The 20034-nt window shown below is 36.3% G+C and overlaps 3 protein-coding genes across 8 annotated transcripts in view; 2 read left to right on the top strand and 1 right to left on the bottom strand.

Moving 5' to 3' along the window:
• LOC132111667 (alpha-(1,6)-fucosyltransferase-like) overlaps positions 1-905 on the bottom strand; it is a 99609-nt gene extending 98704 nt beyond the window's left edge. For all 4 annotated transcript variants that reach the window (XM_059519186.1, XM_059519185.1, XM_059519182.1 and 1 more), the window contains exon 1: positions 747-905. The gene's annotated coding sequence lies outside the window, so the exon portion shown is untranslated. The remainder of the gene's footprint in view (positions 1-746) is intronic.
• Positions 906-2381: 1476 nt separating this feature from the next.
• On the top strand, positions 2382-4707 carry LOC132112101 (dynein axonemal light chain 1). Its single transcript, XM_059519686.1, has 8 exons — positions 2382-2499; positions 2976-3014; positions 3139-3248; positions 3370-3425; positions 3502-3557; positions 3640-3766; positions 3860-4000; positions 4389-4707. Exons 1-8 carry the CDS (start codon positions 2497-2499, stop codon positions 4436-4438), a joined length of 582 nt encoding a protein of 193 aa, XP_059375669.1. The 5' UTR covers positions 2382-2496; the 3' UTR covers positions 4439-4707.
• Positions 4708-6220: 1513 nt separating this feature from the next.
• tedc1 (tubulin epsilon and delta complex 1) lies at positions 6221-17981 on the top strand. 3 transcript variants are annotated; one of them, XM_059519180.1, is made up of 8 exons: positions 6221-6432; positions 6583-6673; positions 6756-6967; positions 9730-9906; positions 10004-10093; positions 13940-14026; positions 16160-16366; positions 17404-17981. In XM_059519180.1, the coding sequence occupies exons 1-8, from the start codon at positions 6301-6303 to the stop codon at positions 17764-17766; spliced, it is 1359 nt and encodes a 452-aa protein (XP_059375163.1). In that variant the 5' UTR covers positions 6221-6300; the 3' UTR covers positions 17767-17981. The 3 variants fall into 3 exon arrangements, with proteins under 3 accessions (XP_059375163.1, XP_059375161.1, XP_059375164.1); XM_059519178.1 differs by having other exon boundaries at positions 6222-6432; positions 16160-16384; XM_059519181.1 differs by having other exon boundaries at positions 6307-6443; positions 16160-16384.
• The last annotated feature ends 2053 nt before the right edge of the window (positions 17982-20034 follow it).

Raw genomic sequence — 20034 nt, 5'->3', positions numbered from 1 at the left:
AAAACTGCCATGTTCTGGCTCCAAAACACCTAGAGACTACTGTACGAGATGTGCGGACTACTTTTATGACACATTTATTACAGTTCACATGCTTGACATTTTCAATCCCCATTCGCTATCATTTGATGGAAACCACACTCTTCGAAATTTCTGAATTTTATTTTGGGTGAACTATTTCTTTAAATAACACTTTGCAGTGTTCAGTAACACTGCCTTTTCCCACAAGGGTCTAAAAGTAACACTCTAGTTGATTTCTGCAGCGGTTTCATGTTAACTTGCCTTTTTCTCCACACATAAACATGGACACGCTACTGCTGCTGCGATTCCAGCTCGATGTCTGACTAACATCTCGGGCTTTTACACTGCACCACAGTCCTGATATAAACCATTTATTAATAATGTCGTCTGGCGTATTTGTAAACAGATTCGTTCGCGATACATGTTGTAAATTCGCTTAAAATACGTTAGGCTTCCTATATTTGGCACTGCTATTCTCATTCGCAATCTCTTTCTAGTACATAAGCACATTATACAGCGTGCCGTGATCGTGATGTCCACAGAATGACTGTCTGAGCAGAGATCACGGCGCCAAAACACAATGAATTCAAGCTGCAAACATGACCGTTATTTTTGCCGTTCAGCAGTCGATGCAGCTAGCAACAGGCCGGGATGGAGCGAACTCGCAGGCGAGAAAAACGACGTTTTCCTTTAAATAATGCGGTCGTGTGTAACGGCGATACACTTACCTTGATATGGCACTGGCGTTTTAGTATCTCCACAGCGCGTATGTTTTAACGAAAGGGATGCTTGGTGAGTCGTGGCGGAAACAGGAACTGGGAGACTGACTGACTGCTGCTGTCTGAATTGTCGCTGCTGGGCTCTTGAGGAGGCTGCTCTGCTCGGCTGTCGCTGGGCTGCACTGCGCATGCGTGTGTCAGATCAACACGATTAAAGCGCTCCTCGGCACTGAATGCTATTTCTTGAATCATTATTCATGGTTTTGCCAGCGTAATGCGACTGATTTTCTCCGTGCAAATGTGACAAACAGTCATTTCACTAATGAGACCGCAGATAAAGCAATTTAAAGCCACCGATCGTGTGGGGTTTTATTAGAATAATAAAAAAGCCCACTATAGACACTCTCGGGATAGTACATATTACATTTCTAATAAACGTCCAGTCCAACATAGGTTCGGAAAATCTCTTGTTCAGTGTTTCCATTCTGAACATATTATATTATGCTGGACACGGAATTCCTGTTTGCAGTATTTTTTACTGCTTATATAGCATTTTTGTAGTATTTTTATACTTTTACACGCATTGCCTATTTGCATTTAGATACTTTGTATTTTGGCCTCAGTATTTGAGTTTTAACTCTTGACTTGTTTTGTGATCATCATAGCTATTGTAGCCTACATGTTTACTCATTGATGCAAAATACTATTGTTTTAACATATAAAAGGAAACAATGAGTCAAGTGTTCTAGACCTCTTTCGGTCTATGGAAGAAGCCCATTTCTACCAAAAATAAATAAATAAATAAAATAAAAATTAAACATGCATGCTTTGAAAACCATCATTGCTGTATGACATGAAAGTCTTAATTATGAAATAAAAAGTCTAAACTATGTCATACAAAGTCATAATTATGAGATTAAAAGTAGAAATTATGAGATAAAGGTCAAGGTATGAGACATAAATATAATCATAAGTTAAAAATTTTAATTTCTGTCACAATTATTTCAGAATTTTCATTGTTTTATTATAGCAAATGTGTAGTAGACAGAGAGAGGTGTTTTTTTTTTTTTTTGCTGGATTTATTAGGCTTCCATTTGTACTACAAATGCCATGGTTAAACTATGGCCTATCTATGTACTTATTTTTTTTTTATTTTTTTGCTGGAAATGGATTCCATTACATATGGTACTGTTATTAAAGGCATGTAGAAGATAGCTGATGAATCCTAAACAGCCTAATACATCCAAGTCTTGGATCTCTGTTTTGCTCTCTCTCTCTCTCTCTCTCTCTCTCTCTCTCTCTCTCTCTTGCTCTCTCTCTCTCTTTTTCACACACACACACACACACACACACACACAGACACACACACACACACACACACACACACACACACACTACTGTACATCGAGGGCAGTAAGACTGTAATCATTGTTACATCACTCCCACCCAGTGGTCTGACTGTGGTATTACACCATTAACCACCCAATGGATATAATAGTTTATTTTCTAGTATTACAATGGAGGGCTAAATCTAGAGCCAAATAATATATATAACAAATATAAATGCCTTTATATTATAAAAAGCGAAAATAGAATTGTGATATTTCGATTTGTTTCATTATTTATCTTTTCATATGGACAAGGCGACCGTGATGATGTGCGTGTTGTCACGCGAATACGCGGCTCGTGCTAGACGGAGGCATCACTTCGCGCACGCGCTTTGCGTCGGAGCAGTTCCATAGCAACCGTAAAGAACAACATGGTGAGTTCCCAATCCTATTTCTGCTTTTAATACACAGTATTATGGGACATTACTGAGTGCAAAATGCATTGTTCTAAATTAGGAAATATATAATAATATATAATAATAAAAAGAGACCATCACGCTGGCTGGAAATACAAGTTGCATTAGTGTTCATCAATTGTGTAAGGCAGTTTGTAGCAGATTAACATTTAGCCACATTGCTAGCTTTCAGACATTAGCAGGTTAGATTTTAGATTAAGGTTAGATTAAAGGGGCTACAGAAGATGTAAACGTAATGTGGAGAGTCTAGCTAGCTTAGCATCTGTATTATTAGTGAGCTCAGCTGGATTTCAATAACAGTAGCATATTCGTCGAGATACAGAGAAAAAAATACATTTTATTACAATTTATTAGGATCTTAACTATATTTTTGCAACAAACATAATCTTACCTTGCTGTGAGCCATCACAATTTTATTATTATTGTGTTTTCAGGCAAAAGCAACAACTATTAAAGAGGCCCTGGCGAAATGGGTAAAACATTTATTGCTAATTAAGATTGTAGATTAGTTCTTCCAAGTTTTAACCCATTAAATATTCACAGTAAATATGTAAGCTCTGCTCTGTGTCTTGTTTGATTTCACTTGGTTTATTCAAGGAGGAGAAAACAGGTGAAAAAGCAAACGAGGCAGCAGCAGTGAAGCTTTATGGTCAGATCCCTCCCATTGAAAAAATGGACGCATCTCTCTCAAACCTTGTCAACTGCGAGTGAGTCTAAATATACAAATAGACATACTTTTAAGTGTATTTTTTTTATAAACCAACATCATTGTGTTTCAGATATAATAACTCTATAATATATTTTCTTTGTATGTTCTGTTCTGCCTAGGAGATTATCCTTGTCTACAAACTGTATTGAAAAAATTGCCAACTTGAATGGTCTAAGTAAGTACATACATACATACCCGTCAAGTGCATGTGTTAATGATTGCTGAACAGTTTATTTACATTTTTCTTCTAGAGAACCTTAAGATACTGTCCTTGGGCCGGAATAACGTCAAAAACCTTAATGGACTTGTAAGTACAGTAACAGAACATTATAGGATAAGGTTAAGAAGTGGACTCCTTTTCTCTCTAACTTCTCTTCTGTCCCTGACAGGAGGCAGTAGGTGATACTCTGGAGGAGCTGTGGATCTCTTATAACCTCATAGAAAAACTGAAGGGAATTCATGTCATGAAGAAACTCAAGGTCTTGTACATGTCTAACAACTTGGTGAAGGAATGGGGTGAGCATGGAAGATAGATTACTGAGAGTCCCATAGCAGCTCAGTCATGGTATGTCAAGGATGAGCATTTTATGAGGCTGTTTGCTCCTTTAGGGGAGTTTCAGAAGCTGGCAGATCTTCCATCATTGGTAGACCTTGTCTTTGTGGGGAATCCATTAGAAGAGAAGTATTCTGCAGATGGCAACTGGATGGAGGAAGCTACTAAGAGGATTCCCAAGCTTAAAAAGCTAGATGGTCAGCAGCATATTTTTCCAATATTTAAAGGGATAGTTCACCCAAAAATGAAAATTCTGTCATCGTTTACTCACCCTCATGTCGTTCCAAACCTGTTTGAGTTGCTTTCTTATGTTGAACATAAAAGAAGATATTTTAAAGATTGCTGGTAATCAAACAGTTGGTGCAAAATATCTTATCTTATGTTCAACATAAGAAAGCAACTGATTCAGGTTTGGAACGACATGAAGGTGAGTAAACGATGACAGAATTGTCATTTTTGGGTGAACTATCCCTTTAAACAATTAGTTAAACGTAAAAAAAAATAAAAGTTCATATGTTCATATGTTTCTAAGACCATGGTGGCAAAAATGACCCTTGATGATTTCCTCATCATTTTCATTTTTAGGAAACCCTGTTATCAAACAAGAAGAGGAGGAAGGTGAAGGGGAGAGTTGATGCAATTCCTTTAAATATTCTAAAGTTGGTGCATTATTATTGTTTAAACACCAGCATTTTAACTATTAGAAGTCTGTGCAATATTTGCATTTTTTAGGTGTATTTATATGGAATAAGCTAAAAACCTAAATCCATTTTCTTGAGCTTTAACGCTATTTGAATAGATTTGAAAAGCACACACTTGATGCATTTTTTTAGCCTTAGCACAAGCGAAAATATACAATCATAATGTATGGGTCGTGCAGAAGGACAGATTGATTGGTACTCATTACTTACACTGTAAAAAAAAATACAAAAATAATTAAGAATGCCATTGTTACCTTAAAGAAATTTCTACTTAATCTAACTCATGCTTAAAAATGTACTATGAAGAATTAATATGTACACCTATTATACTTAATAATTTAACAACTTGATTCAGTGAAATAAGATGTTTGACTTGAATAACCAGTTAATTTCCATGTTCACACATGAAGGACATATTAAAAGTTGAGAAAGTTAATGACAAAACTTTTCAGGGAGATCAATAACTTGATAGATTGTAACAGTAAATGCAAGCCAGTGACAGCAACTACAAAACTGGAATGACTGATCAAGTGTGGACTGGCTTCAACTGTTCTATTTGGTGGTGCTATGCTTTAGTATAAATGCAGTCCATTTACCATTTACCATTTTAGTATGTCTCTATTAGGAGGCTACTTTAAAAATACTCTGTATTTAAAGTTCATTAATAATTGCAAGATTCAAATTCTTGTCTTGACATAAGCAATCTCCTAATCTATTTGCGGCTATTCTGTTATCATACAGTTCCATCACTAAGTGTATTGTTAACATATTATATTGTATGGTGCACAGTGAGAGCAATTTAACACTTCATAGCATGTCTTCATAAAGTAACATAAGTGTACTGTGGCCAAATAAAGATACCATAACTAATACTGTAATAAAAATGTTGTCTGACTTTCTTAAAAATTTTATAAGTGTGATTTCAATTTTATAGTAACAATTTTGAGCATGTTTTTCCCCCCATATACATGTTTTTGTTTACTGTGTTTCATAAGAAACAATAAAGTATTTTGTCCTCTGCTCAAGAAATGCTATTATTATTACTACCATTACTTTACAATAAATTCTCATTTGATAACATTAGTTAATGCATTAACTAATGTAGACTAAGAATGTACAGTATATTTTTACAGCATTTATTTGGCTGTAAAATTAATGTTAGTCAAAAAAAATTTTTTTAGTTCACAGTGCATTAATTAATGGTAAAGAATACATCTTTTGATCTTAAAAATCTTTAGTAATTTTTTTAATTAAAATAAACTAAGATTATTTAGGGGATAAGCGTTGAATCATAAACAGTAGGGGGCAGTAAAGTCCTTTACAAACTTTTTTTTCTTCACTTCATTGCTAGGTTATTATAAACGTTACATATTAACAAAATATGAGAAAATGTTATTCCTCCTTGAAATTGTATGACTATGGAACAAGGCGTTAGGTCAGTAATTACATGTTAGTATACTTTCCAATTGAACTGCGGAATTTAGAAGGAGATATTTGAGAATTTATTTATTTATATTTCATATTTCAAAACAACAGCCTCAAGCAGCACAAAATAGCTCAAAAATGTAATATACAAAATAAATAATCAGTAAAACCACTGATCTATATAAGACTATACTGTATAAAGTTCAGGAAGTGTGACGTATCGAGGTTGGCTGTCTACAATTTTTATTGGTCAGGATTGACGTCAATCATGTAGCGCGCCAAAACAACAACTAATCAAAACGGCGTAAATGTCACTCAACTAGGAAGTGTCTGTTGCAAGCAACTGTTGCCTTAAACATACAACATGCAAAATGCCTCGCGAAAAGAGTGTTAAAGTGAAAGAAGTTATTACTTCTCTTTGTAAATTACTGTCTGTGTTAAGCGTCGAGTCGATGCCAACAGCTGAGGCATTCAGGAGAGCCAAATTCAACAGAAAAGATGCGGTAAGATCATGGTAACGTTACTTTACTACTGTCTTGGTAACGTTAGCTCTTCTCCCTCTCTAATTTCATTTAGGGTAGTTCGGTAGAAGATTCATCATCATTAGCTAGATAAACCGTACTTAGTGTGCTCAAAACATGTTTTGCTTTCAGACAGTGGACATGTGGAGTTTGCTAAGCAGGCTTTTGCAGAAAGCTTTTGCTTTAGATTGTGCATGCTGGGACTTTAGAGACCAAGACTATGGTAAGTTGATCATTGCCCACAACTGCAGTCAATGTGTAATAATACATTATTGTTTGTATGACTCACAGTGTTGTGCTTGCAGATATGCAGCTGCTGTTTGTCAGGAGTGCTCTGTGTTACTGTGGCTATGGGGCCCCGTGGGTGGTGGGGCCCTGGCCCCCCAGTCACACAGAAGAGGTGGGGAGCCGAGATTTGCTCCTGGCGTTCGGCTGGGTTCTGTCATCAGGGAATCTGCTAGACTTCATGCTGGCTGAGAAGGTTCATCAATTAGACACACTCTCATCTGCACCACTGGTGAGACATTGGGATCTGGTGATCCAATCAACGGACAGATTACTATTTTTATAAAATGCTTTCCTCTATTAATACTACAAGGATCTTGTAAATAAAAAGCAGTCAAGTTAGAATTTCAAGTGTTATTCTGTTTAAGGCCAGCAGGGAGCAGAATAACTTCATTTTATGCACAATGATGTTCATGGAAAGGACATTGAATTTCTAGTTCTAGTAAAAAAAAAAAAAAAAAAAAAAAACGGAAAAAACTTTTCTTGAAATCCTATCAGCAGCCTCTCAAGAACATTATGCATGACTGAGATACTAAACAGTTAACTTGTTGTTCCATTTGCTCTTGACTGACTAATCTAATCAACTTTCTAATAACAAACGATAATGAACAAAGCACAATAAAAAAAAAATCCTGTTTGCTTTTAAGATCAATTTTAAGGCTGTTTTGCTCTTTTTGAAAGTCTAATTGGTTAAATCCTTAAACTTTAATCTAATGGACGCTGTTTCATCTGTTTCAGCAAGCATCACTATTGCTCATATCTAGGATTAATAATTCTAATATACAGTAGATCAGCGTGTAACTCATCCTTCACCATATGTGCTAGTCAAGAGTACTATCGTAAATTCTTTTGAGAAGAAGTTGAGAAGAAGTTGAGAAGTATGTTATTATGATTTTAAACATTCTAACTTGAAATTTGCGCCTGGTTGATGATAAAACAGTAAGAGTAAAAAAATACTCATTTGCTTACTTTAGAGGATTAAACTGTATCATATCTAGAATCCAGAGTATCAGAGACTCCATGGTGGGCTATTTTGTTTCGAGCATATATATACATATATATATATATATATATATATATATATATATATATATATATATCAATAATCATTATATCATTAGAGTTAATAAAAACCTTACTGACCCCATTATAACAAAAAAAAAGCAAACTGAATTTGGTATAATAATACAGAATCTGTTATTTAATATAAATTTTGACATTTTTAATAGGTCTGAGTGTTGCATTTTTCTCAAAAGGAGTGCCGCATAAATATATTTCTGTTTGATGTATTTATATATGTGCACAGAATACTACTGTTCAAAGGTTTGGAGCCGGTACATAAAAAACAAAACAAAAAACAAATAATGCTTTCATTTAGAAAGTATGTATTAAATTGATCAAAAGTGACAAAGACATTTTAATGTTTCAGAAGATTTCTGTTTCAAATAAATGCTCTTCTTCTGAGCTTTGTATTAATCAATGAAACCCGCAAAATGCATCAATGTTTCTTAAGCACCAAATTAGCATATACAGTAATTTCTGAAGGTTCATGTGACACTGAAGGTTGATGGCTGCTAAAAAAATCAGCTTTGCCCATTTCAGGAATAAATTACATTTTGAAAATAGAAACAAAAATTCAATGATAATATTTCACCAAAGTGTTGATCAAATTAATGTAGCCTAAGCGTAAGAAACTTCTTTCAAATACAATACAAAATTTTACCCCAAACTTTTAAAGGTAGTTTATATACTGCTATGATAACCATCCAACAATCTATCCATTATCCTTATATGCATTTAGCAGTCGCTTTTATCCAAAGCGACTTACAGTGCATTCAGGCTATCAATTTTTACCTATCATGTGTTCCCGGGGAATCGAACCCCCAACCTTGTGCTTGATATCACAATGCTCTACCAGTTGAGCTACAGGAACAAAATCTGAATGCAGCACTAACATATTTTTTCCTAAAAAAGCTAAATTGTTTGTTAAAGAAACACTCCACTTTTTCCAACTCTCCTATAGTTAAACAGTTGTGTTTTACTTTTTTCGAATCCATTCAGCTGATCTCAGGGTCCGGTGGTAGCACTTTTAGCTTAGCTTAGCATCGATCATTGAATCTTATTAGACCGTTAGCATCTCACTCAAAAAAGACCAAAGAGTTGTTATTTTTTTCCTATTCAAAACTTGACTCTTCTGTAGTAACATTGTGTACTAAGGCAGACGGAAAATGAAAAGTTGCGATTTTCTTGGCCGATATGGCTGGGAACAATACTCTTATTCCGGCTTTATAATCAAGGAACTTTGCTGCCGTACCACGGGTGCAGCAGGCACAGTGATATTACACAGCACCTGAAAATAGTCCCCAGCAACTCTGCTATTGCTGCAACTTCACAAACTAGCTGGGGACTATTTTCAGTCGCTGTGTAATATCGGTAATATCGGTCTTGGTACACACTGCAACTACAGAAGAGTCAAGTTTTAAATAGGAAATATATAGAAACTCTGGTAATTTTTGAGCGAGATGCTAACGGACTAATCAGATTCAATGGTCTATGCTAAGCTAAAAGAGCTACCGCCAGACCCGGAGATTGGCTGAATGGATTTGAAAACAGTAAAACTCAACTGTTTAACTCTAGGGGAGAAAATTAGCATGTTTAAAAAAAAGAAAAAAAGTGGAGTGTTCCTTAGAGCTGTTAATTACAAAAAGAAACAAGATCAAAACATTATTATTTGTAATAGCAAAAGCCCTAAGTAACAATTCCTGTTTTATGGGTTTAACAAAGTTAAATCAAAATCTCCCCTAGAACCAGCTTGAGGTTCATGTCTCCCCTGGGGTTAAATCATAAAACCTTAATCTACTCAAGGATTTCTTTATCTTTACTATTGTATTGTAGAATTTGTACTTTTTGCCTCCAGATGTTGTTACAGTATTAATAGAATGATGCTTGATAGCTACTGTAATGTAATTTTTTTTATGTTTGTGAACATGCAAGATCCCCCAAGGACTAATACCTGGACAGCCTGACGTAGCGGCACATGGACCAGGAGAGGATGCCTCAGTGAAGAAGGACCCGGTACTACAGGCTCTGCAGTGGCAATATGGGAAACTAAGACTTCAGTGGAAGAGCTTACTCTCAGCCCAGGAGGAGAGGTCCAAATTCACCCATAGGGTAAGTCACTAAAAATATAATCTAAAATAATGATGAAAACAGCATATTTAGATGTAAATGCAGAAATATAATAATACCCTGTGTTCTCTCTTTCTAGGTTATCTCCAGTATCAGCCCCTCTGCTGTCTGCCAGCCTCACCTCACTGGTTCCCATTACAGCAACATGACATCAACTGCTCTTGACAAGGTGACATGAAAATGCTGGAACATTGTAATGAAATATTGGCATGAGATCATGTAGGTCTCAGGATTTGTGCATTAAACACTGGGTAATGAGTTCAGCCCCTGATCAGTGTCATTACATGACAAGTAACGCCTTTACTAATTTAGATTCTCTCCAGAGACTTCTTGTCGCATTTGTATTCCTTTGGTGTATGGTAAGTGCTTCTATCCGTCATCAGAGCATATGGAGATCAGCGCTCGATAATAACTGCCGTGAGCTAGGTAACAAGCTCATTTCAATCTACGAATGATTGCTCACAGCTGTCAATGTGTTTTTCATCCCCTGGCTTAATCTGGAGAAGGTTGTAATGAAGCATCCACCTCTGTGTACCTGCCGCCCGATGCTTTGGTGTGACAGATTGACAAGGTGGGAAATCCTGCTTGTTTGAAGAGTGCAGATCTTGTTCTTTAAAGTCAAAAGGCCCACGCTCTCGTGTTCCTTTCCTCTTTCCCTTGCTCTTTAGAGGCATTGTAAGAGTATTTTATGTATGAGAAAAAGTCTCCCTCCTGACACCAAAGAAGGGGCTGTTTTTGTCAGGTAGGTTGTTTAGAGTATATAACAAAAGTGTGGAAAAGAACAAGTGGTATAAATAGAAAGTGAGTGAAAGATAGTGTAAAAGAGTGTGTTTTTAACAATTATGCTGCCTAGGGCTTGAATTAGGGCTAATCAAAGGTATTATAATTTCAAACAGTCATTGTAGTTAGTACAGGCAAAATGTTTAGTGCAAAAGTAAAATACTGAAAAAACCTACTTATAATATAGTCAACCCAGTCATGGCAGTTAAAGGGGTCATGTGATGTTTATTTGTTGTAACCGAATATGTTGACATGCTTTAATGTTCAAAAAACACATTATTTTTAAATACTGTACATTATTGTAGGTCCTCTATGCCCCACCTCTCTCAAACGCGTCATTTTCTAAAAAGTTCCTCCTTCCGACAAGCGCAGTATGCTCTGATTGGCCAACTGACCCAGTGCACTGTGATTGAACACTGCAAGCACTCGTCGGAAATGTAATGCCCCTTTCCATAATCGCAAACTTCATCTTTCAAAATAAATGTAAAGACAAGGCTTGTGACTGCCAAGTAAAAAATAAGTTACACTGTCAAGGTCCAGAAAAGTATGAACACATCGTCAGAATAGTCCACTGCCATCAGTGTTTCAACCATAACGCTATGAAGCGATGAGAATACTGTTTGTAAGCGAAGAAAACAAAAATAACAACTTTATTCAACAATTCCTTTGTCAACAGTCTCCTCTGTGTCCCCTTCACTCAAACTGCAGACGCTCTTCTGTGTCAGCTGCACCACAAGGATGCGCTGTTTCTACATGTATTTATGCTTTAATTTGGAGAGACACAGAGGAGACTTTGACAAAGGAATTGTTGAATAAAGTAATTATTTTAGTTTTCTTTGCTTACAAACAGTATTCTTGTCGCTTCATAACATTACGGTTGAAACACTGATATCAGATGAAATATTCTGACTATGTCTTTCATACTTTTCTGGACATTGACAGTGTAAATTACTTGGCACTCTATGGAACAAGTCGCAGGCCTCCCGGTTTTCATCCAAAATATCTTAAATTGTGTTCCTAAGATGTACGAAGCATTTTGGGATGGAGTATCCCTCTAAATGCATTAAAAGAAATTATGACACATGTGAATCATTCTATTAATGGGAATGAACGGTTGTAAAAACTAGTTTCTATAAATGACTAAAGCTCAAGTTTATTGCCATTTTATTCCCACATTCACAATTAGTAAGAATTGGAATGGGCACAAAATTGGCCTTTTCCCTTTATTACAGGTGTAGCTCAATAAATTAGAATCTCAGGGAAAAGTTCATTTATTTCAGTAATTCAACTCAAATTGAGAAACTTGTGTATTAAATAAATTCAGTGCACACATACTAAAGTAGTTTAAGTCTTTGGTTCTTTTAATTGTGATTTCACAAAAACCCAACAAATTAGAATATGGTGACATGCTAATCAACTCAAAACACCTGCAAAGGTTTCCTGAGCCTTCAAAATGGTCTCTCAGTTTGGTTCACTAGGCAACACAATTATGGGGAAGACTGCTGATCTGACAGTTGTCCAGAAGACAATCATTGACACCGATCACAAGGAGGGTAAGCTACAAACATTCATTTCCAAATAAGCTTAACGGGAAGTTCACAGAGTGCTGTAGCCCAACATGTTAACAGAAATTTGAGTGGAAGGAAAAACTGTGGAAGAAAAAGATGTACAACCAACCGAGAGAACCGCAGCCTTAAGAGGATTGTCAAGCAAAATCGATTAAGAATTTGAGTGAACTTCACAAGGAATGGATTGAGGCTGGGGTCAAGGCATACAGACGTGTCAAGAAATTTGTTGTCGTATACAGTTGTCGTATTCCTCTTGTTAAGACACTCCTGAACCACAGACAACATCAGAGGCGTCTTACATAAGTTTCCGAAGTCTGTGATGATTTGGGGTGCATTGTCATCTGCAGGTGTTGGTCTATTGTGTGTTTTGAAAACCAAAGTCACTGCACCCATTTACTGAGGAATCTTGGAGTACTTTATGCTTCCTTCTGCTGACCAGCTTTTTTAAGATGCTGATTTAAGTTTCCAGCAGGGTTTGCCAGAAGCACCAAAAGTTGGTTAAATGACCATGGCGTTGGTGTGCCTGAGTGGCCAGCAAACCCACCAGACCTGAACCCTATAGAGAATCTATGAGGTATTGTCAAGAGGAAAATGAGAAACAACAGACCAAAAAATGCAGATGAGCTGAAGGCCACGGTCAAAGAAACCTGGGCTTCCACACCACCTCAGCAGTACCGCAAATTGAGAAAGTAATTAAAGCAAAAGGAGCCCCTAACAAGTATTTAGTACATGTACAGTAAATTAACATATTTTCCAGAAGGCCAACAATTCACAAAAATGTTTTTTTATTGGTCTCATGAAGTATTCTAATTTGTTTGCTTTTTCTTAAATGTGAGCCAAAATCATCACAATTAAATGTACCAAAGACTTAAACTACTTCTGTCTAAGTGCATTGAATTTATTTAATACGAGTTTCACAATTTGAGTTGAATTACTGAAATAAACAAACTTTTCCACAACATTGTAATTTATTGAGAATCCCCTGTATATTAGATGTATAAACAATATCCAGTTATTTTTGTATGGTTTATTATAGTCACTAGTGATGAATTCTGCACTCTGCACATTTTTACAGTGTCATCAGCCAATCTGTATTGTCATGACATAATATATATATTTTTTTTTTTTATCACCTCACATTAATTAGTCATATGTCATGTATGACTCTCAGGAAATTGGCTCTAAACAAGCTGGCAGCAGAGCCAAGCACCCATGACGGAAGATTGCAGATTTCAAATCACGTACAACCAGGGATCCTACTTCTTAACTAATAGCTTTCTCCAGGTATTCTAGACCTTGGTCTGTCAGGTCTGAGTGTGTGAAGTATACAGTGTGGGATATGTTTAGACAGGCTAATAAATTTCTCTTCTCAAGCCATGTACGTTATGGTGGGCAGCTCAGGGATCTCTCTCCCTCCCCTTTGCCCTTCAGCCTGTGTGGGGTGCTGAGAAGAGTTAGTCCCTGGAGCGCTTCTGTCTAACCGCAGAGATGTGAGGTATTAGCTGAGCTCCTACAGGGAAAAATTGCCCCTGAGTACAGATCAAAGAGGCTGCCAAGTGTGCACAAAACTGTACTTGCACTGCAGGGCCACTGGGGTTTTATTGTTTTAAAAACAACAGAGGTTCTTTGCATTTAATCAGGATTTTTTTTGTTACATTTTATTTCAGGAGCTGGAGAGGATACAATCATTGAATGGAATTCTGGAGGCGTATCTGGATTGGAAAGTCCACGAACCTTTATTCTGGTGCTGGATGGTATGTCTGCTGTGTTCCAAGCAGAAAGGAATTTGAGATTCACACTCCTTTATCAGATATTCTGTTAGTTCATTCTGTTACATCGCTGTACCGCCCCAGGTATTTATGCATGGCCGGTTCATCCAGACAGATGTGTGAGATTTTCAGAACCTCCAAATTAATTTACTCTGAAAAGTTACCAATGCTGCTAAATCTAATATGTATATTACCCTACTGTTGTTTGAGAGCCAGACTGCCGGTCTGCCTGCAGTAACCTTGCCTAGATTTGAGTTGTCATTCACAGTGATGCACTGGCGCTCCAGGACTCTGAATCTGGCAGACAAGAGCCCTCGCTCACACTGGCACCTATCCAATTTGAAATGAAGTTGTAAAGAAGTCTCCAGCTAGCAGAAGTGGGTCCTGAGCACTTGGCAGGGGCTTCATTTTTCACTCTCAGTGTGCATTTTGAAGTAAAAAGGGATGTTTTAACTGCTATTCAGTAAGACTGGTGAGCTCATGGGTGCCTTTGAGTTGGACAAATGGAGGAGGGCTTTTAGTTTTCCCACTTCCAGCACATCATACTATTGAAATTATTACTTTTCTTATGGTACTTTTATGATGAACCTCAATATAAGTCGATATAAGATGCACAGTCAGAATAAAACGCATTGTGAGGTTTCAATGAATTACAATATCATCTAGTATATTGAGTTGTGGAAATACTCTAAACCCTGTTAATTAAATTTTTGGAGCCTTTTAGTGAGAAATTCAATTCAATTGCTTTTGAAAAGCAGACAAAAGTTCCCCGGTCCAAAGTACAGGAAGAAGCGGATTGGAAATCAAATAGCATGCCCACATCAATAGGAAATCTATAGTTCTTGATGAAAGCCAAACATTTTGTGGATGGAGTGCTATATGGGCATGATTGTTCTGTCACCGTCCACACAAGGGTGATGGAAGCAGCTCTTAAGCGTCGCAGCTATTGCTTGAGCTGCTGTTGATTAGCACAAGTTCTTAAAGAATTAATTTTCTTTGCAGGTGCTTGCACAAAGTCTGACTTTGAGTGAACTGGATCATCTACCGAAAACACTTTCATTGAGTTAATCTGAAGTGTCGTGTGACATTTTGTAGCAGAACTGTTTTAACAAGAAAACGATCAGTGGTGCTTGCTGTTATTATTGCTCATACATAGGGCTATTAGTTTCTTTTAAACTCCTTAAGGCCGGTTTACACACTTTAACCTTAAAAATAACTAAAGTTTTTGTAAACGTTCAAATTCAAGTTTGCTCACATTTGACTTTATAAACAAACTTTTGCACTCGGTTCTGCTGATTAAAAAATCCCATTCATTTCCTTTTTTAAATAATTTGTAGTAATTTTCCCATGATAACACAGTGAACTAAAAAAAAAAAACACCTCTTCAGCAACCACCCACTCTCATGAAGCACTGCAAATGACATAATATAGTCATTGTCCCCAGTTTCAAATGAAATATTTGTATTCATATGTGCATCCTGCAATAAACTTGAAATGGATTGTTCATATGTATGACATAGTCACTTTTAATGTGAATGTCATTCACAGAACTTCATAGGATTTTATTGTATCTTTATTGTCTTTTTATTTGATTTTTCAATAACTTTTTTGCTTTATCAATGTTTGTAATGTTGTGATGTGTGTTTGGCTCTTGACTTATAATGTTTTAACGAAGTTTTTTTTTTTTTTTTTTTTTTTTTTTTTTTTAAATCTATGGGATTTCAGGTAAATACTGAGGAACTGTCCATGCACTGTTCCACTTCAGTTTAGTGTGTTTCAGGACAAAATAAACAACATAAAGTGTAGTTCTGAAAACACCCTTTTAATTTTTCGCATAGCTAACCAAGCAACACTCATTTTCCTAAGAAAATAAGTTAAATTGTGGTTGATTGCACATTAAAGAGAAACCTGACAAAAATTACACAGTATGCATGTTCTGACTGCAAATGAGAACTAGAAGAAAACAAAGTTAACTGATAGCTCTTTAGTAAATTAATCTAAAGACTATATAATTCTTTTAGCAGGGTTCGCTGACATGGCTTGAGAACAATGCATTTCAATTGTCTCAGAAGGGGGTCCTGACAGACCTGTTTGACTTATGCCTTTGTCTCTGTGCAGGACAGCGTGATCGACAGCTCCCTCGCTGATGCGTCCTTGGTCGATCCTGCCGATTGGCCACCAAGGGAGCGGGCTGTCACGGTGAGGTGTCCCCACGGAGACGAGACCAGGAGAGCAGTCAAACGGCTTGACAAGATGTTGCTAAGGCTGCAGACAGAACTGAGAGCCAGAAGAATAGAGCAGTCCACTCTCACACTCACCTCACAGGTAATGACCAGCCAGCAGGTAAGATCCACCAACATAAGTGCCAAAGGGGAGGCTTCAACTTATAATAAGGTTAGGATTTCACTGCCTGAAGTTTATAAAGTTTTTAAATTCAAGCGCTGTCAGTTAGTGCTTGACATGTTGACAGTCTAAGTTTTAAGATTTATATAAACTCAGTCCACATTGATATGTTGATCACATCACCCTTTATTTTCTGTTACCTTCCAGTTTAGAGTTTTTCAAAGTACTTTTATTTTACATAAAATATTGGCAAAGCAACAGTATGTGTACATAAAAAAAGAAACCTTGACAAAGAAATAATATTAAAAAAATATTTTTATATGTTAATATTACTAATAATTATTGTAGTATTTAGATAATTGTTTAATTACTTTTAAGTATTATAAATAATTAAAAAGTCTTAAAATAATCATCTACAGTAAATACCATAATGACCAAAATAAAATGTATAATATTCATCATCATTATTAGTATTTCTTTTCTTTGGGTTTGCATAGGCACCAATTCCCCAGTGGTTCTGTGCATGTGGAACTTTCCTCATCATGCTTTATTTCCTGTCCAAAGGTTCTTCCAGCAGATTCGAGAGATGTTTTAATGTCTCTGTTATGTTCGAGGATGGTACTTAAATAATTATAAAAACTAGGTCATCTCATCATTGCATTCTTTTATTACCTGAATAAATTACACTTTATTGAATGAAAATTCAATGTGGTTGGTGCGGTGGATAATTAGGTGGTCTTTGTGATGTGATACATCCACAGATCTAACCTGTTATGATAAATGACCGCCTGCCATAGCTGAGGTCTTATTCTGAGCATCTCTGACTGCAATTTCTTCACATCTTTTCTAAACACATTCCTAGTGATGCAAGAGATATACACTGACATTTCTACTCCCATGTACCTGATCATAAGGGTTTCTGCAATACCTTTCTTTTTGATATTAGTATCCATTTGATGTTTGATTAGTATTCCAGTCTGTTGAAATCACCAGTCTTAGCAAGCTTTCGTTCTCATTAGGGGGGACGTCAAGGGGCTTCTCGGCTCTCTGAAAGTCAGAGAATGGAGGTGGAGAAGAAGGTTTCCGGCTATTTAGAGGGTCTCCGTTTTACTAACACCTCCGCAGTCACATCAAGAGGCTTTTTGCCATGTATCCAGGATCCACAGCCCACAAAGCCACCGCACAGGTTACACACCGGAGAACCTGGCCTGGAAGTGACAGCTTGGAAGCTCCAGGCATCGACAGCTCTGGATGAGCTGAGGGCGAGGGAGGCTGTACTGCGGGGGCAGCTGGAACGATTGAGGCAAAATATGAGAGTGGAAATGCAGAGACAGGCCAGCACAATGGAGCAGATGGTTCTCATCCCACCAATTAAGAGATAAACACGCTTTTTGTGTCACTGTATGCACTGGGATCCTGACATAAAATTGAACAGGCTGCATTTTGATTCTCTAAGTAAGGTGAACATGTTAGTGTTTTTCACACTTATTGATGTTCTGCATTAGAGAATGTTTTGTAATAAATTTTTATGTACTTAAAAATGACTTCCGCTGTGTGAATGTCTGTGTGCATGGAAAATAAAGAATGTTCAAGGCCATTTTGTCTGTACTTGAGTACTTACACCGAAAAAAAAAATGAATTATTATTATTTTGACTACTGGAATGTATCAAGGCACACTCTGAAAAACAAGTCTAATGACTCTGACTCAAGCAAATGTCTGACCTCTGTACTTCTGTGTACTTGGCGGTGTGCTAGAGAAAATGGAAGACATTTGTGTAATGCATGCCATTTATACAGGGCAGAACAGCCTGCAGTTTCCAAAGTAGGTCATTCTTTCTGTTGCTTTCCAAACCTGTGAAAGTTAGGATCGAAATTGGGAAAACTCAAACCCAAGTAATGATTAGCAGCTCCCTGCAGAGATCTGAACCCAGTTTTACTAAGCAGTTCATAACATGACAGATTTTGCCTTTCAATGCCGAGTAAGTTACTACCAGCCAATTGGTGTGGTCTCAATTACATTTGGAAAGCTGTAAACAAACTAGGTGTGCAAGATAACATGAGCTATTGGGCAAACTAAAGAAGCCGGCACAGGCCGCAGTATTAGCTGATTAAGAAAGTCATTTCCAACACCAATTTTCATTAGGATTATAAGAAGAAATCCTAATCTAGACGCTGTACAGACCATGACGATTTCTAAAAGGATTTTCTCTCCATTACCTTCGGCCTCCTTATCTAGTCCAGAATTGCGGTTTACAACTGAGGGAACGCAAACACACAGACTCGCCGGGTCCATTTCCCTGATGTTTGACGTGTGCTCTAAATGAGCTAAGACTCATGTAGCTGAAATTCTGAAAGGTTCTTATTATGCTTTTATCAAGAGGGTCAACCAGTGACAAGCCAAGAGCTGGTGTGGGTGGGTTCCTCGCTACCTGGAGTTCTCTGATGAATATTTTAATAATTAGATGATGCAGATGGGTCCAAGTGTCGCATTTTCTCTTTGGCATCAATATTAATAGGTTGCAGTTTTCTCACTTCATATGAAAAGTGGTGCTGCATAGCAGAAGTGTCACAGAATCAGCCCTGCAAGTACAGTTTCAAAACTGAAACTTTTTCCTTTTTTTTTTTTAAATATGCAGCATGGCTACATACCTAACACAGTGAGAATATACAGTAGTATAACCTAGTTAACAACTCTCTCTCTCTCTCTCTCTCTCTCTCTCTCTCTCTATATATATATATATATATATATATATACATATATTTTTTTTTATTAAACATTATAAAATAAGGGAGTAAACTACATTTTTGTTTGACAAAAACATCTTTTGGGGCCACCGCTTCACACACAGTCTGTTCACAGAAAGTTTAATGCATTTGCAGACAAAACTGGAAAGTATTTTCTGATCTGGCAAGCTCTAATCTGATTGGCTGATTTGTATACAACTTCTCTGATTAAGTGCACACAGGATTTTTTATCTATTTATTTTTTAATCAGTCAGCTTGGAAAGAAAGTGGGAATCTTCCAAATCAGCTTGCCTGAACTTGAAATAAAATCTTTAAAAGACTTTGTTTGAAGTACTTAGTTATTATTTAAAAATGATATGATATAGTATTAGTTTTTCTTTATATTTTTAATTTGATATTATTTTTAGATTTTCTGTTTTCATTTTAATTTAAAACTTATTTATTTGTTAGAATTTTTAAGTAATTTTGTTGTGGATTTATGTCATTTTTATTCTATCCTCTTTAAAATGTCTGTATACTTTGTATTTATTACTTTATATAGTTTTAGTTATTTTAGTAGTGCAAGTATAACTAAAAGTTTTTCATTTAAATAATAATATCTGTATATTTTATTTCTACTAATATTTAACATACAAGTCAAAATGTTTTTTATGGTTTTAGTTTTACTTTCAGTTTAGTTCAATAGTAACCTTGCTACCAAGTTGTCTAGATATCCATAAGCACAATGGTGTATATACAGTATTAAAAAGTTTGTTACTAATATATTGATTGCATCTAAAATGTAAGCATTTTACAAATGAACACAAGTGTTTACAAAACTGATCCCACTTTATATTAAGTGGCCTAAACTACTGTGTACTTACATCAAAAATAAGTACAATGTACTTATTGCGTTCATATTGTA

Source organism: Carassius carassius, chromosome 31, assembly GCF_963082965.1.
Source record: "Carassius carassius chromosome 31, fCarCar2.1, whole genome shotgun sequence".
In the NCBI taxonomy this organism is placed as follows: Eukaryota; Metazoa; Chordata; class Actinopteri; order Cypriniformes; family Cyprinidae; genus Carassius; species Carassius carassius.
This window is presented reverse-complemented; position numbering and strand designations above follow the sequence as displayed.

Bases quoted from the DNA above. Each gene is read 5' to 3' on its own strand.
- tedc1 (XM_059519178.1), top strand. From the start codon at position 6,301: ATGCCTCGCGAAAAGAGTGTTAAAGTGAAAGAAGTTATTACTTCTCTT. The intron at 10,094-13,939 runs GTGACATGAAAA...ATTTTATTTCAG, and splicing joins CATCAACTGCTCTTGACAAG to GAGCTGGAGAGGATACAATC. The intron at 14,027-16,159 runs GTATGTCTGCTG...GTCTCTGTGCAG, and splicing joins CTTTATTCTGGTGCTGGATG to GACAGCGTGATCGACAGCTC.
- LOC132112101 (XM_059519686.1), top strand. The intron at 3,249-3,369 runs GTGAGTCTAAAT...TGTTCTGCCTAG, and splicing joins TCAAACCTTGTCAACTGCGA to GAGATTATCCTTGTCTACAA. The intron at 3,767-3,859 runs GTGAGCATGGAA...TTGCTCCTTTAG, and splicing joins CAACTTGGTGAAGGAATGGG to GGGAGTTTCAGAAGCTGGCA.